At 40.6% G+C, this 18020-nt stretch overlaps 1 protein-coding gene across 3 annotated transcripts in view; it reads right to left on the bottom strand.

Annotated features, from left to right (window-relative positions):
- Positions 1-444: 444 nt before the first annotated feature.
- The window catches only part of PIK3CG (phosphatidylinositol-4,5-bisphosphate 3-kinase catalytic subunit gamma), a 37454-nt gene continuing 19878 nt past the window's right edge, over positions 445-18020 (bottom strand). For all 3 annotated transcript variants that reach the window (XM_053553384.1, XM_053553385.1, XM_053553386.1), the window contains exon 11: positions 445-4299. In XM_053553384.1, coding sequence (XP_053409359.1) covers positions 4021-4299 — 279 coding nt within the window. In that variant the 3' untranslated portion in view covers positions 445-4020. The remainder of the gene's footprint in view (positions 4300-18020) is intronic.

Below are 18020 nucleotides of genomic sequence, written 5' to 3'. Positions count from 1 at the left end.
ATATTAAAAGATGTGTACAGTGAACACAAGATGTCAGATTCTTTTATTTAAATTTACATTGAACAAATTATAACTTAAGATACCTGCAAGTGGAGAAATTAGTCCAGAAAAGGGAATGCCACAGCCTCCTGAACGGGGACATGGGGACTTTAGCCAGGGTTTGTTTTAGGTTCCCAGGTGCCTGTCCTGAAACGAGTCTTTCACTGGGAATTTGTGGATAAACATTCAGATTAGAACCAAACTTATTTACCAGAATTATCAGGTTGAATGAAACAGAAAATAAGCCAACAGAACACTTAAAAATACAAATTTATTTTCTCTGTATTATTGAATATGATTGTCAATTTGTTTCATAATCAAAGAAAGCAGGGTCTAGCATATCAAATAGATGTCAGAACTTGCTCCAGAAACTTACTTTATAAATAATTTTTTAGACTTATTTAAAAAAAAAAATAACCTATTTCCATGAATATAAGACTAGTAGCCTCCAAATTATGCTGTAGAATTCCTGCATCTAACCTTTTTTTATGTCACCTCCTAAAAAAGATATATTTACTAAAGTCAATTTTTTTTAGGTCAGGAGTTTTCTCTAGGAGTTGATACATTTTATCCAGGTCTCCATTTCCCCCTACTTCTTTTGCCAATGCATCACTAAGGCTAGTCAAATGCTGTCCATCAGGTGAGTCCAGATCTAAAATATCTGCATTGCTTTACTTCTTCTGGCCATAGCTCCAACTCAAGAGCAGTGGCCATGTTGCTCAAGGTTCTCGTGTACGTATAGAGAAGATATTTCAATTTGAACAGATGCAGCATTTTTATTGGTATACCGTGTGTACAAAATTAAGCACCAAAATCGTTATTTAGATAAACACAGCACCAGGTTCATGTGACAAGTGCAGTTACACAGAGCTCAGAAGGGCTTGGCTTAATACTCCCCTGTTGCTCTCTTGAATTTCTTAATCATTTCTGAGCTACAGGCCTTGTATTTTCATTTTGCACTGGGCTGTGTCATTAGGTAGCCAGTTCTAGATACATAGAAAAGTTGCTTCTGATTTGTTTGACTTGTTATCTGTTTTTTTTTGAGACAGTTTCACTTTGGGTACAGTGGGTAGAGTGCTTGGCGTCACAGCTCACAGTAACCTCGAACTCCTGGGCTCAAGCAATTCACTTGCCTCAGCCTCCCAAGTAGCTGGGACTACAAGCATCTGCCACAATGCCCAGCTATTTATTAGAGATGGAATCTTGCTCTTGCCCAGGCTGGTTTTGAACTCTTGAGCTCAGGCAATCCACCTGCCTCAGCTTCCCAGAGTGTTAGGATTACAGGCATGAGCCACTGCTCCTGGCCGTGTGATCTGTGTTTTCATTTGGTGTTGAAGAAAGAGTTGTGGATAATTCCCCAGCAGAAGGGTGACCATAGTTCTAGAATATTTTCAAAAGTGTGGAAGTTGTTGGCCATGGAATTAGCAGGGAACAGTAGAGGAAGAAAGCACACACAGGTGATTTTTGTTTATGTGCAAATCTATAGCATTGAAATTACACTCTCATTGGGCTATGGAAAAACCAAGCCCAGTTGGAAAATACGTATATATGGGTGTGTGTGTGCACACACGTGTGTTCAGCATCAGGAAGGACTAGTTTATTTACAGAGCAAACATGTATGAATGTGCCAACACGCTAAATGTAAATGCATTCCTCTGTAATTTTTTTATCAAGACAATTATTTCAGCAATTCAAATAAAAAGCAAAGTAGAATCTGTGCAAGGTTTGAACTTGGCTATTATTTATCAGAATAGTGAAAGCATCCTCTTCTGCATTAGAAAGCATTTCGTTCTGCTTTTTAAAATTTATTTTATTATTTTTTTCCTCCCTGCTTTTCTTCAAAAGAATGGTAGGGAATAGTTGGTCTAGAAGTGCCATACAAAATCTATCCTCCATTTATCGAGAGGAACAAGTGTTTCATTACAGGGAATGGTGTTTATGGGTATGATTTTATTTTATTTTATTTTTAGAGACAGGGTCACACTCTATTGCCCAGGCTGGAGTGCAGTGGCACCATCATAGCTCACCATAACCTTGAACTCCTGGGCTCAAGTGATTCTCCCACCTCATCTGCCCTAGGTAGCTAGGCCTACAGATATATACTTGTCTAATTTAAAATTTTTTTTGTAGAGATGGGGCCTCACTATATTGCCCATGCTTGTCTGGAACTTCTGGCCCCAGGTAATCTTTGCCACCTCAATCCCAGCACTCTGGGAGGGATTACAGGCATGGCTATGGTGCCCAGAGTAGACTGATTTTAAAAGGACAAGTTACCAAGGAAGAGGAGTCCTTTCTAGATACTGATGAGCCAGGATGCAGAGTTACCTTGACCTTTGAAAGCCATCCAGGGCATCTAACCCTGGCTGTGCATTAGAAAAATACTGATGTCTGGGCCTCATTCCACACTAATTAAATTACAATCTGGGAGTGGAGCTCAGGCAAGGGTATTTTTAAAAAGTGTCCTTGGTGATTCTTATTTGCAGCCAGGGTTAAAAACCAGTGGGCTTTTGCATGCTCAAAATAAAAAAAAAGTTTGGGCAACCTCAAAGTCAAACAGATTAACTATTTTGAAAATTAAAAAATTAGGTATATATTTATATCTGATTATACTTAAACATAGACACTGTTAACATTATTACTTCCCTGTAATGTATTAACTATAAGTAATTACAGAATATTTTATAAATAATTTAATGATCTCTCTCTGAGGTTAAACAATACTTCCAATAAATAGCACGGTATTTAAGAGATGAACTTTTTTTTTTTTTTATAAGGAAGACATTTTAATTGTTTGTAGGAAATCCGAAGAATGTGTCAAAGTTCAAAAATCATTCAAACTGAGAAATGGGCAGGGAAAGTAGTGTTCTTCTTAACTTGGGAAACTTTTTAGATATCAAATATCTTCTTCCATTAAAAAAGAAAGAAAAACTGCTCAGACCAAAATTTAAAATTAAGGTATGTGGAAACTAATTCATCTTTTTTAGGCTGCTTCCTTTAATAATATATATATAGCTTTTTTAAAAAAAAAACTTTACTAAACAGCTTTAGTAATAAGTCCCTAAAATTCTAGTCATTGTTGAGTAGAAATTATTTTTCAACTAATTTTTGAGTTCTAGGGTAAAAGCGTCCTTGAAGATTTCACAAGTCTGTAAAGAGTCGTGGGAGGGTGACAGTTGAGGAAGAAGGGAAGCAGGGAAGAAGGGGCGGGGGAACGCGCAGGTGCTTTGCGTCACAGCACTCCTGCTTCCAGGCTGGGGAGGGCCACGCTCATCGTCTGGATAGTTCACTCTTGTGGGCACAGTTGAGACGCAAGGTGTTGTCTCTGCTTTTTATATTCATAACCCTGGAACCAGAATAGTAGAGGAGGGCCAAGGCACAGCGGTTCAGATTTGTCCTTTTGAATCTGTATGTCTCCATGGTACACAGTGAAAGAAACTAATTCCAAAAAACTATAAAGATGAACTTGCTTCCCTTGCTTTTAGCACACCACTAACATCCGCAGACGCTGGGCGATGTTTGAAAGCATCATTCACGGAATGAGATAAAGGTTACAATGATGACATCTTTTCCTGTTGACAAGCTTGAAGAATATAAAGATAACCAGAATTAAGGGTAAACCAAGGTGAAAACAGATGTCACCAATTATTCTAAAGAATTTCCAGAAGCACTCAAGAACAAGGTCGTGAAAATATCAGGTGCAGTAAGGAAGTCTTGGTCTGGGTAAATGTAAGAATATTTTCCGACATCCCTCAGACAAATGAGATAAACTTGCAAAGAAGCCTAGCGCCGAATGTTACTTAACCAACTAATCATAAATGCCAACACTTTTCTTCGGTGAAGGGTTTAGCTGGGAAAAAGAGCTGTATGTCTGAAGCGCCAGCTTTCACCATGTCCCGTTGCATTTTAAATCCCAGTTCCATGACTGATGTGTTCATTGAAAGTTTTAAAACACTAACGTGTTTTTGACTCTAGTCCACAGCATTAGGCTGAATGTTTCTCTCCTTGTTTGATGCCAAGAACAAGGTGCAGGAACCAATTAAACTGCACGGTCCACCCTTTGTCTCGGCAAACTTCAATCTGGTCCAGAAAGTACTTTTGAGCATCGTCCTCACTTCTCCCCACGGTGAGGGCACCCCGGATATACTCGATGTCTTCTTTGCTTGTTAACTGGGGCATGCCGGTCATCAGCATCATGGAGAACAGGTTGATGAGCAGGTTTGTGTGGTGACGAAGGGCTAGATAAGCCTTAACACAGACATCCTGGGAAAAGGAGAGAAAAAAGGGCCGTTACCGTCGGTACAGGAGTAGCTAAGAGGTGAAGACCACGGGCTGTATTTGAATTTACCCAGCATCTCCTCCCCATGAGAAGAAACCATCGCAACCAAGGTCAGTCCCTGGGGCAGATGAAAAATTTGATGAGTTTTATCTTTATTAAACTGGTTTTTATCTTTTAACACGATCGTGTAGTTGCATATACCTAAGGGAGGGCTCAAGGAAAACTAACTGATACAGATGAGTTTCATCTTATTTCTTAGTTTACCTTATTAATTTTTTCTTTCCCAAGAGATTGACGGTGAAAATTTTTATAATCTCTGAAGAGAATTGAGTTAGATTTTTTTTTTTTTTTGAGACAGAGTCTCACTATGTCACCCTGGAGAGAGTGCTGTGGCATCACAGCAACCTCAAACTCTAGGGCTTAAGCGATTCTCTTGCTTCAGCCTCCTAAGTAGCTGGGACTACAGCCGCCACAATGTCCAGCTATTTTTTGTTGCAGTTGTCATTGTTGTTCAGCTGGCCTGGGCTGGGTTCAAATCTGCCACCCTCAGTGTATGTGGCTGGCTCTGTAACCACTGTGCTATGGGTACCAAGCCTTGAGTTAGTTTTTGAATACCACATGGAAATCAATAAACTTTATGTGACTGTAAATAATGTTTGCCAAGAGTTAATGAAATCCAGAGAAATGATAGATACATGGTGTTTGGGATTTAGTTTTCATCATAATTTTACACTTTGTTCTGTTCTAAGAAAACAGATGTTAGCTTTTCACTGTTTGAGCCTCCAAATTGTTGAATTAACTTTGCAATTTTAATACAAATTCTGAGTACTAAGAGAGGACTTTAAAAATGCTATGTTTGATGTCTTCCCAAAAAGCTTTGCAGCAGGTGGTACAGGTGGATAATGTCCACTTATTAAGCAATATTTAAGATTATGCCATTTAAATTAACCCAAAGATGTGGGGATCCAAATTTTACAACATGAGAATAACTGATCCTTCACATCATAAGAAAGATAGTTAAGTATATCAAAGAAATCCAAGTTAGTGACTACAGATATAAATATTTTAATAAAATAGTGAACAAAATATTAAAAAAACCCCACCATAACCAAATAGTGTTTATTTTCAAATTATAAGATTAGTTCATCCGAAGGTATTATATTAACATGATTTTTTATTTTTCATTTTTAGTTTTAATTTTTATTTTATTTTAATTTTTTTGAGACAGAGCCGCAAGCTGTTGCCCTGGGTAGAGTGCCATGGCATCACAGCTCACAGCAACCTCCAACTCTTGGGCTCAAACGATTCTCCTGCCTCTGCCTCCCAAGTAGCTGGGACTACAGGCGCCCGCCACAATGCCCAGCTATTTTTTGGTTACAGCTGTCGTTGTTTGGTGGGCCTGGGCTGGATTTGAACCCGCCAGCTCAGGTGTATGTGGCTGGCGCCTTAGCTGTTTGAGCCACAGGCACTGAGCCCGTTTTTTATTTTTAAAAGTAACATGTAACTTCAGAATTACCTACAATGATCAAAATAGTTTTAAATAAATTTATTTAAATAAATTTTATACTTCATTTAAAAAATGAAGTATAAAATCAGAAAAATGAAGGTAAAATTATTAGTATGAACAAGCGATCTGGTTGGATACAGTGGCTCATGCCTATACCCTAGCACTCTGGGAGGCTGAGGCTGGTGGATTGCCTGAGTTCAGGAGTTGCAGACCAGCCTGAGCAAAGCAAGACCCCTTCTCTAGTAAAAAAATAGAAAAAATTAGCTGAGTGTTTTGGCAGGTGCCTGTGGTCCCAGCTACTTGGGAGGCTGAGGTAAGAGGATCACTTGAGCCCAAGAGTTTGGAGTTGCTGTGAGCTATGACACCATACCATTCTACCGAGGGTACAGAGTAAGACTCTGTCTCAAAAAAAAAAAAAAAAAAAAAAGTCTCATTGTTGTCTTAGAACACCGAAGGGAAGAACAATTCAAATATTATTGTAAATAATTTTTAAATTTCTTATAAAAAGAAATAAATAGAATGCTGTAAATACAAGCCACGAGTCAGAAAGTATAATGGAAAAACAGATGATGTGAGTAATGGTAACAACAACAGCGTGACACCTGGGTAAATGCACAAAACATGCAGAGTACGTTTTTAAAAACTGTCAAACTTTTCTGAGTTGTATAAAAGAAAACTTGAATACACACATAGCATGTTCCTCGTGATAAGACTTGCTTCCTATGATTGATGTAAACTATTCTCAGATAAATCTAACAACACAATGAAATTTCAATAAAAATCTTACTGGACACTTAAACTCAACTATGGTTTTAAGTTCGTCTGGAATAGTCCGTGCCTAAGAGCACATTTTGAAAAAGCATAGGATGAAAACCAGCTATTAAAACATTTCATAATACTACAATATTAAAATAGTGTGAACAAAACTATTCTTTTCCCCAAAAGATAAATTTGTGGAATGGAATGGAAAGTTCAGAGACACATCTAAATACATAATGAATATGATATATAATAAAGGCGACTTCTCAAATTGCTGCAAAAAAGGTGTATTATTTGATAAATTGGGCCAGGGTCATCATCTGGGGGAAAAATTTAAATTTTTACTCCATGAGATAAATTAAAATATATTCCACATGAATTAAAGATTTAAATATAAAAAGGGCAAATATTTAAATAATCATGGGATGTGGAAGGACTGTGTAGATGGCTTCCAAGGTGGACTCTGTAAGGAAAAGATGGAGAGATTACAGAAACTTGAAACTCTCGAGGAAACAAATCTATAAATTAGAGTAAAAGAGGCCAATGACAAAAGAAAAGATATTTGCAATATGACAGATCACTCCTCCACAGATCACTCCTCCACAAACAATTGATTCAATTGTTCCGATGAATCAATCAGAAAGACATGAATAGTTGGCCAGAAATATAGGCCACGGACAGAAACAAAAATTCACACTATAAGATGCAAAAACAGATAATAAACCCATGAAAAAATATGCAACCTCATTAGTATTCAAATAAATGTAACTTAAAATGAGTATTAAAATTAGTATTCAAATAAATGTAACTTACCTACAAATTGGAATTTTTTTAGTCCTTTAAGGACTCTGATACCCACTGTTCACTTTTCATAAGCTGATGGCAGATGGAAATAGGTATAATGTTTCCAGCAGACAATTTGATAACACTCATCAAAAGCTTTAAAGTGCTTATAAATGTTATATAACTTAATTGTGGTGATGGTTTACATGGTTACATGACTGATGCGTTTGTCAAAATTCATAGAAATGTACACCTAAAAAGGGTGAATTTTGCTGTGTATGAAATATGCCTCAATAAACTTGACTAAAAATATCTATATCCTTTTACCCAACAATTTCCATCCTGGAAAGTGACCTTTCAAAAAATTGGAAAAATTTTCAATGATTTTTCTATAAGGATATTCGTTATAACATTGGCTAAAATTGTAGAAAATTGAAAGCAACCTAAATGCTTTACAATAAGGCCTTGATAAAAAAAAAAGGTTAATAAGCTGTGGTATATGTATATGGAATACTATTCAGCTATAAAAAAGATACACAATTTACATCTTTTATATTTACCAGGATGGAGTTGGAGAACATTCTCCTTAATAAAGTATCTCAAGAATAGAAAAGCAAGTATCCAATGTACTCAACACTAATTTGAAAACAGTGGATAACAACTATAGGCCCACATGAGAGAAAAACACAGTTAAATTCAAGAAGGGGGATGAGGAAAGGGGAGAGAGGTCTGGTAAGCTTCCACCTAACAGGCACAATGTACAGGTAGATGGCACACCGAGCAGGACTCAACTACAACCGGGACATTACCTAACAAACACAAACAATGTAACCTAATTGTACATACCCTTACCTTAATATATATAAAACAAATACTTACAGTCACATGTTCTGCAACTTCTAGAATGATACTGTAGAAGGATATTTAATAAGAATGTAAAAGTGTTTATGTTAGGAAGCAGGTTTCAAAAAACACATTCCATTGTGGTAAATCAACACAGAACATTTACATAGAAAAAAGAACGTAAGTTTACAGTCCAAATGTTACCAGTGAATTTTCCTTTTCTTTTATATGCTCGTCTGTACCCTTTGCACGTGGCAGGGTAACTGCAGTGATAAGTGAGCCCAGGCCCACGTCTCTCTGCATGTCAAGGCTGGACTGTGTTCATGCATTGCCCTGTCCAAGTTACAGGACCCACGGACCACCCTGGCATCTGGGAAATAAGACAATACACGAAAATGCCTGGCATGGAGGCGGGCGCAAAGCAAGGGCCCGACACACGCCAGTGTTCTCTCTTCCTGCCACCCACCCTGCTCCCGTGAAGCAGGAGAGTCCCACAGACCCAAAGTCGGTTTGGGTGGCTGCTGCCTGTGCCCGGCCGTCCCCTGTGCCCTGGAAGTGGCCACAGTGCATTAGTGCTCTTGCATCCTTAATGACTCCACTTATGTCCGGAAATTATTTTTTTTTGGCTCATCCATAGGACTCACTGAATTCTCTCTCATTTCTTGGTAATTACACAGCCTAAGTGCGGACATCACCCCAGGCAAGAGTCTTATTAATTTGCCAACTTGCATAATTTTCACAAGGGCATAGATAGGGATGTCTTTTGCTTTTGAATTAGAGCACATTCTGGTTTTTAATTCTTTTCTATCTTTCTATATGCTTGGGGCTCCAGGCAAACACCCTGCTGTGGGAGCCCACTGTGGTCAAACTCTCTTTAATGGAAAATTTTTGAGGAGGGAAATTAACCTGAGGCCAAGTTATTATAACATCAATCCACTGGTGCTCAGTAACTACTTAAGGGTGGAGGTGCGGATTCATGGATCCCTGCGGTGCCCTAAAATAGATGTTAAGGGAAAGAAACCGTCTTGCTTTTCTTGAAGGACATCTGACCCACCTATATGATTTCCGATGGCTCTAATTTATTGCAGTTAGTTATATTTTCACACACAAGGGTTTCTTCTACAAAAAGGAATTTCTTTCCCAAATATAACGGCATGCTCCATGCTTGTCAGACACAATGTCCGCGTTCTGGCTGGCTGCACAGACTTAGAGACTTGGTGCAGATGTAATTATTTTGCTGAAAGGCAGGGTGGAGCAGTGGTCAATAGCACAGACTCACATCTAGCTGTCTGGATTAAAATCTTGGCTTCCTTACCGACAAGCTGTATAGCATTAAGAAATCACTTAACCTTTCTGGACCTCAGTTTCCTTATCTGTAGAAAGAGAATGAAAATAACAATACCCATGTGGTTGTGGTGAGATTTAAGGGCTATGTAAGAGGATGGCTGTTATCACTGATAAATACAGGAGGAGTTGCACTATGGAACACACACACTGCTCAATGCTAAGGAGGTCACTTTCCACGTAGATCATTGGTCCACAGCATCTCCTTAGGCAGCAAAGTCCTAGGCGAGGAGGTGAGGCAGGCTGGAGTATCGTAGATGAGCCTCGCTCTGACCAGTGTCAAGAGGGACAGGGCTGTTCAGTGGCGGGCAGGGTGGAAGCATAGGGCACACTGGCTACACCAGCAGGTGGTTCTCCCGCCTTTGGGGGCACAGCTGAGCCCTTGTTCCACCATGTAAGTCTCAGAAATCTCATTTCTGCCCTCTGTGAGGGTACCCTGATAATGCTGCTGCCCAGAGGCCTGTGTTTTGAGGGACCATGAAGATGAGGCTCAGGGAGCTTGGGGAAAACACAGAACCCAGAAGTTGCTGGCTGACACAACTGAATTCTCCCTTCTGCCAGGACAGCCTGTCATTGACCTCACACATCTTTCTTCTCTCCTTCTCAACTGGCTGTTTGTATTATTGAGTGGAGAAGAAGGGCAAGAGAAAAATCTGATTTTGGGGAATAGGTTATTTGTTAATGAATGTGAATGTGGGGAACATTACATTATTATTAATGTCATTAGCTAGAACATTCTCCATTAGTAGCTAATAAATAGATTGAGCCTACAGAGTACATCTGCTCTTAATTTCACTGTTGACTCAGATGCTTTAATTACAGCATCTAGTACTGAAAGAAAGAATTGTGTTTACAAAGATAAGTCTTGAGAACAAAGAAAGTTATTATCATTTCAGGCCCCAAACTTTGACTTGATTTGCTAACTGGCCCAACTATCAGTTCACTAACCTGAAAACAAATGACTTCCATACACATTCTATAATTTCTTAACCACTGATGAGCTGTGGCTGCTTTAAACTGTTTAAGGTCATATAAAATACTTTTTCCTAAAATCAAAATTCATATTCTCATCTAAATGAAGTAGAAACTCCCCTGACTTTTCCTAAACAGTGATGTTGCCTTTATCTGCTAGTGGAAGGAGACAGTGGAGAAAAAATATTTCAGTCCAAGGTAAAGGATATTATTTCAAATTTTTTTTTGTTTTTGTTTTTTTTTTTTTTTTTGGCCGGGGCTGGGTTTGAACCCGCCACCTCTGGCATATGGGACTGGCGCCCTACTCCTTGAGCCACAGGTGCCGCCCAGAGACCAACCTGGACCTATTTCAATTTTTATAAAAATTAATGCACTGGGTAGTCTACGTCTTTAGAAGTTATTTGGCAAAACAGAGAAAGCCACTAATTAGGAGACCCAATGCAGGGAGAAGCACTTTCTGGTAAATCTGAAGGAGAGTGTGTCTGGCTCTTGGCCATAGTGTTTTTTTAATTGGGATTCTTATCTTTAAGGAGTTGGAAGTGGTTCTCAGACTAGTTCTGTTTACCTCTTCTCAATTATTTAGCTAGAAGCTCATTGGAAACATAAAGGCTACTCTAGTTAATATTCTGAGTACCTGTAGGGGTAAGTATGTGTGTGTGTTTATCTTCCAGGCTTAAGGAGAACTATGTGGATACACAAAAGCCAACATTAGCTAGAAGTGGATGGAAAAGGAAAGAAAATAACAAAGGAGAAGTAATTTGAAACTATACATCATAATCCTACATACAGTCATGTGCTGAATAATGATGGCATGGACCAAATATACCATGGTGGTCCCATAAGAATATTGTATTTTTAGTGTACTTTTCTATGGTTAGATGTGTTTATGCCAGGGTCCCACCCTGGGGGCAGGGTCCGTTAAGACCTGAAGATCCGGCAGCAACCGGCTGAAGAAATTTAAAGGTAGAAATGGCTAGAGATAAAGAGACAATAGAATAGAATTTTCAAAGGTGGGAGCACAGGGGACTGCTGCCCATTTGTGGGGTTCTGATGGTGGCCTGAGTGTTTGTTCCACTCAGTTTTTTTTGAAAGCTATTTGCTCATTAGCCTAGAGGGTAAGCTGAGGAAGGGAACGAAGACGTCAGTAGTTTCTCTGAGTGAGCATATCAGCTCCTATTGTTTCTATAAACTTTAAGGGTCTTAGCAGTCTTGAGAAATCCAGAACCTGAAACTTGTGTGGGGGCAGCCTCCTGTCTGTGGTCACACACACAGATTCCTAGGGGGCTGTTAGTACCTACTAGTACATTGTGGAGTAAAACACCACTGGCGTCAATCTCCTCTGAAGAATCAGTGGGAGAGAGGAATTTTCCTCTCATCACCACCACAGAGGGTCTTCCTCTGTGATAAGGGATATAAGCCCTTCTACTCATATGTTAGGGCTCAAATTAACCTTTTCCTATCCATAAAAAAGGTACACTGGATCTCTGCCCCAGCCAAATACAAATCTCCACAATGGGTGCTTGCTTTGACTATTAACCAGGCAGGGGGTGGCCTAGTTAATGTTTCTTGCTAGGCCTTGCTGACAGCTTCCTCTGTGGCCCTTATTCCTTCAGAATGTTCACAGACCCAGCAAGGGTGTTGGTAAACTGTATCCCCTATAGGCTAGATTTCAGGGAAAAGCAGGAAACTTGCTCAGATAAGAAATTTAGCAGCAGCTGGTTTAAAGGTAAACTAGCTGACTTTCCTTTGTTCTGCCTTGCTTAGCTTACTTTACTTCCCCCTTTTTCTGGGGGTGTTTTCCCTTGCCATGAATGAGGTCTTTGGTCCCCATTCTGCCTGCATGTTTAGATACACAAATACTTTGCACTGTATTCCCATCACCTACAGTATTCAGTATAGTAACATGATATACAGGTTTATAGTCTAAGAGCAACAGACCACGCCACCTAGTCTAGGTATATAGTAGGTATATCATCTAGGTTTGTGTAAGCACACTTGTCATGTACACGCAATGATGAAATTGTCTAATGACACATTTCTCAGAACATATCCTGTCTTTAAGCAATGCACAACTGTTCTTGCTATGGGTGGTCTTTAAATATCTTTTGAGCCTACAGGAAGCTATAATCCATTAAGGCACCCAATGTTCAGAAGATTTTTAAAATCCTATTTCTTTAGGAGAAGCCCAGCTTTTCTAGAAATTATGACCAATAGAAATTTCACAAGAGGATCTTTAAAGAGAGTACACTTTGTAACATACTGAACAATGTCCTTTACAATATTCTTATGGTAGGCAAAACAATTCTCCAGTCTAAAAGAAAGTAAATAGTGAGAGATTTATGCCAGTTGAAAGGTTATTCTTGAAAAGTAACAGGGAACAGGGGCACTGCATGCTGGAGGTTTAACACATAAATCCAGTCTAAGGCCATCTCTCCAGTCTTGGATTCCTATCTTTTCATACACACCCTTAACCAAATCCCAATATATTTTTTTTTTTTGCAGTTTTTGGCTGAGGATGGGTTTGAACCCACCACCTCTGGTATATGGGGCCGGCGTCCTACTCCTTGAGCCACCCATCAAATCCCAATAATTTGACAAGCCCACACAAGTCTGCATCTGGGGGAGATACCCCAGCAACATATTCTACCTCCTTACAACTGGCTGCTGCTGGACACTTCTCTGAGGGTGTCTTCCGATGGGTAACAGGAGAGAGAAGGCAGTACTAGAAGTCTTCACATTGGACTGGAGGAGGCTGAGCCTGACCTAGTTAGTGGGCCAGGGTACAAATCACAAAGGGGAGTAACGTGACAGATGAATTTGTCATCTCCCACTTGACCTATTATAGGCCTCAATTACAATAATTTATGATTTATTAAATGAGCTCTTAATGACAGCTTGCTTTGCCTACTCTCTACTCCCCCAGTCCAGCCCATGCTTTGCCTCAAGTTGGACCCAAATTTCCTTCCTTGACTCAAATTCTACTACACACACCCACAGATACCTATGTTCCACCCATACTGGGCAACTGTACTTCATGTGCTTAAATTCTGACTGTATGTACTTTTCTGACTACACGCACTTGCTCATGCTGTTCTTTCTGCCTGGATGTTCCTTCCCTTTCCCATATCTGCCTGGAAAAATGAAATTGAATTCAGTCCTTAAGACCTAATAAAAACACTTCCTTCTCTGAATAGCCCTTTTCTATTCTCCAGGGCGGGATTAGCTACTCCCTCTGCAAACCACTGTTGACACTCTCAGCACCAAGTCTTCCTAGTGCAAAGTCTACGTGAATATCTCTCTTGCTGCACTGTGGGCCTGGGCCTCTGCTCTCATCCTCTGGATCGCCTGTGACCACCACAGTGTCCGGCTCACCACCATCAGTATGTCTGATGTGTGGATGCTTAGTGTACAGAAGCCAGGTTCAGTCCCAGTTCAGTCCCATCCTTCAAAAGCAGAATGAATTAAGGAACAGTTGTTTTGAAAGGGATTGAACTGAAAAGATATCTTGCCTTGCCAAGGGCAGTATTTGACCCTTCTCTGTGCCTGAAATGTAGTAGGTATTTAGTGAATGAGTGTTGAATTAGTGAATGTGGTGAGTAGGGCCTGAGGACTACAGCAGGATGGAGTGGGAGACTGAGGAGATCCAGCCCGATAGGTGACAGGTATGAGGAACGTGAGGGCTACCACACAAAGGAAGGGGAGCTAGGAAACAGTAATGGGGAATAACGCAGAAGAGCGGTCAATGGCTGGTTTCTGGGGCCCCGTGGCTGGGCTTCCAGGGAATAACTGAGTCTCCAGCAAGGCAGGAGCAGTGCCCCAGTCCTGGAGACAGGTTGACAAGCTGGGCCTCTGGTGGAGTACCTGGGGCAGAGCAGTCAGGACAAATCGGGACTCAAGAGGTGCACTTCAGTGAATAAAAGGTTCTTAAAAACTTCTCCAGTCAGGCCTGTGCATAGAGGCTGGGCACAGGGCTGAAGCCACAGATGGAGGCCTGGGGATACTCTGGCATGGGGATGAGGCTGTGGGACTGCAAACAGGGTTGGGCATCCACAGTTATCCTGCATTTGTCATCTCCCACTTGACACAGCGAAGGGGCTCCAGACGTTTCTTCTATAAAGCGCTTCTTAAGAGTGACATCAAGGGGCAAGTGCCCTTTAAGGAAATGCCGCACGTGACTTGCTTTGCATGACGTACTTGCTTAGTGCCTACTGTGTGTCAAGAACATCTCAAAATGTTTATTTATAAACGAACAAGCTGTTCATACTCTTTAAAAACTGTCCTATGCCGAACGTGTAACTATGCATATATACCCTGCATCCTAGTCTCTTGTATAGGTTACTGCTCTGATTGGGAAAAAATATGTATATTTATGCTAGCAAGAAAATCCCCACAATCACATGGATAGGCATGATATGACTCTCATATATTTGTTTTATTTACTAAAACATTAGATTTCATAACTGGGTTTGGATCCTCACAGGGTAGATGGATGTTTAACCTGCCTCTGGAGGGCTTATTAGCTTCCATGACCATGTGATGGGGGTTGGTTGATCTATGACTAAGTTCCCAGATCATAAACTCACAGAATTCTACATCTGACTAGGAAGAAAGACAGCCTAGAGGCGCCCAGGCTGATCCAGCCCCTTCCCTGAGCAGCAGGTGCCCCTCCACCCTTCATGGCTTGGCTGCACGGAGCTTGCAGGTGGGAAGGGAGAGACAAATAGCAAATTGGTGCAAATAGTTGGATGTTGTGTCAGATGCAATGAGGGAGACAGGCAGGGGGCCGTGGCAAAGAATGACAGGAGGGGCTCTAGTTTAGAAGACTGCGCTGGGGAATGACATTTAAGCTGAGACCCAAAGGGCAGTGAAGGGCATGCTGGGAAGAAGGGCTGAGTGGTGGGCAGCTGGGATGGGAAACTGTGGAGGGGGCCGCAGTGGGCGCAGGCAGCCTGTGGGCCGAGGCGGAGCAGGCGGGGCCTCCTTGCACTGGGCCTTGTAGGCCAGGGTTAGACATTGTGATTTTATCCGAAGTGACAAACCACCACCACATGGACATTAATCACCCTTACTTGAAGTAAGGGACTAACATTACATCAAATTCTCTTTGGGTTTTTAAGCAAATTCTGATTCACAGTCTTCTAAGAGACCTAATACTGAGTTGAATGAAGGGAAAACACGAAAATGTTGACAATGTTATCTCCGGAAAGCAAGATAATGGCTTTTTTACATTACGTGATATGTTTTAATATTTTGCTGGGCTTGCTTTTAATAAACAGCATTTGCTACTTTAAAAATGACAGAAACAACACATTCAGATACAAAAAAATTCCAGATTTCACTTGCCAATGATATAAATGTATTTGTTTGTTATGTGTGTTCTATAACTCTTTTCTGAAATTTAAAATAAAGTTGCCTAAAATAAATCACCAGCAAGTAACTAGGCTGTTTTTTTTCCTTTTTATCTCTCCAATAAGGGAGAGATTTTTCTAAGGAGAATTATTTGTTTTATTGCTATTTTTTTAATTGAACAGAATAACTGTCCCTATTTATGGGGTACATAGTGATGTTTTGATACATATAATGTAGAGTGATCAGATTAGATATCCATCACCTCAAACATTTATCATTTCATTGTATTAGGAACATTCAATATCTAAGGAGAATTTATTTATCAAAATCATCATCACTGAAATATATCTGTTTAGCACTCTCTGTGTAGAGACCTAGAAATATTCATGGGTTCAAACAGTGGGCCTTGGTTTTATGTCCTCACTGTTTATTGCAGTTTGGCCAGGGCTGGGTTTGAACCCACCACCCTCAGTGTATGAGGCCAGCACCCTACCCACTGAGCCACAGAACCAACCTGTCCTCTCTTTTTAATTACGGCCTACTTTTGACCTCTCCCTCTATTCTGGAAGTAATCTATGAATACAGCCCTAGGCTAGACCAGCTACTGTGGGAAGGAGAGAGGTGGGATTAAGGAGAGATGTTTTTTTCACTTCCTCTTCCTTCCTTTGTCAGGCCACTAGCTAGGTATGTTTTTATTTGTTTGTGGAGAAGGCTCACTTCACTCTTCACAAAAAAGTGGGTCAACTTTTCTCTGCCCTTCCTAACAGCTTATTCAAACATGTGGCAGAATTAATTAATCTTATCAATTCAAAATTAGCGATTCACTGGAAATGAGAATGCCTTTAATCCCAAATGCAAATGTATACAGCATTTCCCAGCTTGCCTAAAAATGGCAGCTTTATTACACAAGATTCTGAGACGCTATTTAGAGAGTTTATAGAGATGTGGTCCCTGATCTTGAAGAACTTCAAAAAGGAAACAGAAAATCTTTCTGGAAGGCTGAGTAGTATTTAAAAAAAAAAAAAATTGTCAGAGGATCAGAGTCAAATGATGAAGAAACTTTCTGTCCATTTTTGTCAAGCTGGAGACTTTGGAAATGCTGCACATACATAATTTATACTGGGGTGTGCAGGCTTTTTCCTGTTCTGGGTGAGAAGGGTGGAGAAAAATGGGGAGAAGGAGAGCAGAGAGAAGGCAGGGAAGGAGAGGGAGAGCAGTAGACTTGGGACGATACCCAGAGCAAGATGCTCTGTCATGTTTTATTATACATTGTCTGAGATTTCAGGGTCTGAAGACCGGTGGCTGCTGTTTATTGAGTCACTGCCTTGGTGGTCTACAACAGGGCTAAGCCTTCTTCATCTCACCGCCCCCTAGAAAACCCACAGGAGGTAAGTCTCACCATTCCCACTTTACAGATGAAGAATCTGAAGTTTTGAAAGTAGGAGTAATTTTCATTATGTACATAGTTATTAAGTGGCAAGGCCAGAATTCAAACTCAGGTTTGTCTGTTACAAAGGCCCTCCTTTCAACCACCTAGCTATGCTGTACCTGTGCTTTAAGGATCGGCGTGCACAGATTCACAGGTGCTTGAGATATGGGCCAGCGCTCCACCCAGAACACAGACGTACACAAATACAGCAAATTCACAGAAGCGTGTTTTCAGTGGTGCATACTGCCTAGGTGTCACATTAGTGCAAGAGGTTTTATTGGCTTGAGAAACAAGATTTGGTCACAAAGGATGGAGAGATGCCCCTGGACGGAGAGGACAGATGGGGCAAAAGCTCACTGCCAAGATTTGCTGCTTTGGGTGGAAGTCGCCTGTGGGTGGGGGTGACCTCCCCTTGGCTGCTCTCCACACAGCAAATCTTTTCATGAAAGAATATTTTGAAACTTAAAAACGACAACAAAGAAAACTGAAGGGAAGTACTATGGGGATTTGAAGGGGTGTCATGGGCACTGCGGGAGTGTCATCAGCAACAGGATGGATGGGCAGTTGTTCCAGGAAAATCACTGGCAGCAGGGAAGAGAATATTCAACCAGAAAGGAGAGCCTGTCAGTGAGGCCAGGGTGCTTGTTTGACTCTTTGTTGTACTTCGTAGTGGCTGTGTTTGTCTGAAGCCAGTCAGACGAACCCCACTTCCCCACTTC

Source organism: Nycticebus coucang, chromosome 11, assembly GCF_027406575.1.
Source record: "Nycticebus coucang isolate mNycCou1 chromosome 11, mNycCou1.pri, whole genome shotgun sequence".
NCBI lineage: Eukaryota > Metazoa > Chordata > Mammalia > Primates > Lorisidae > Nycticebus > Nycticebus coucang.
This window is presented reverse-complemented; position numbering and strand designations above follow the sequence as displayed.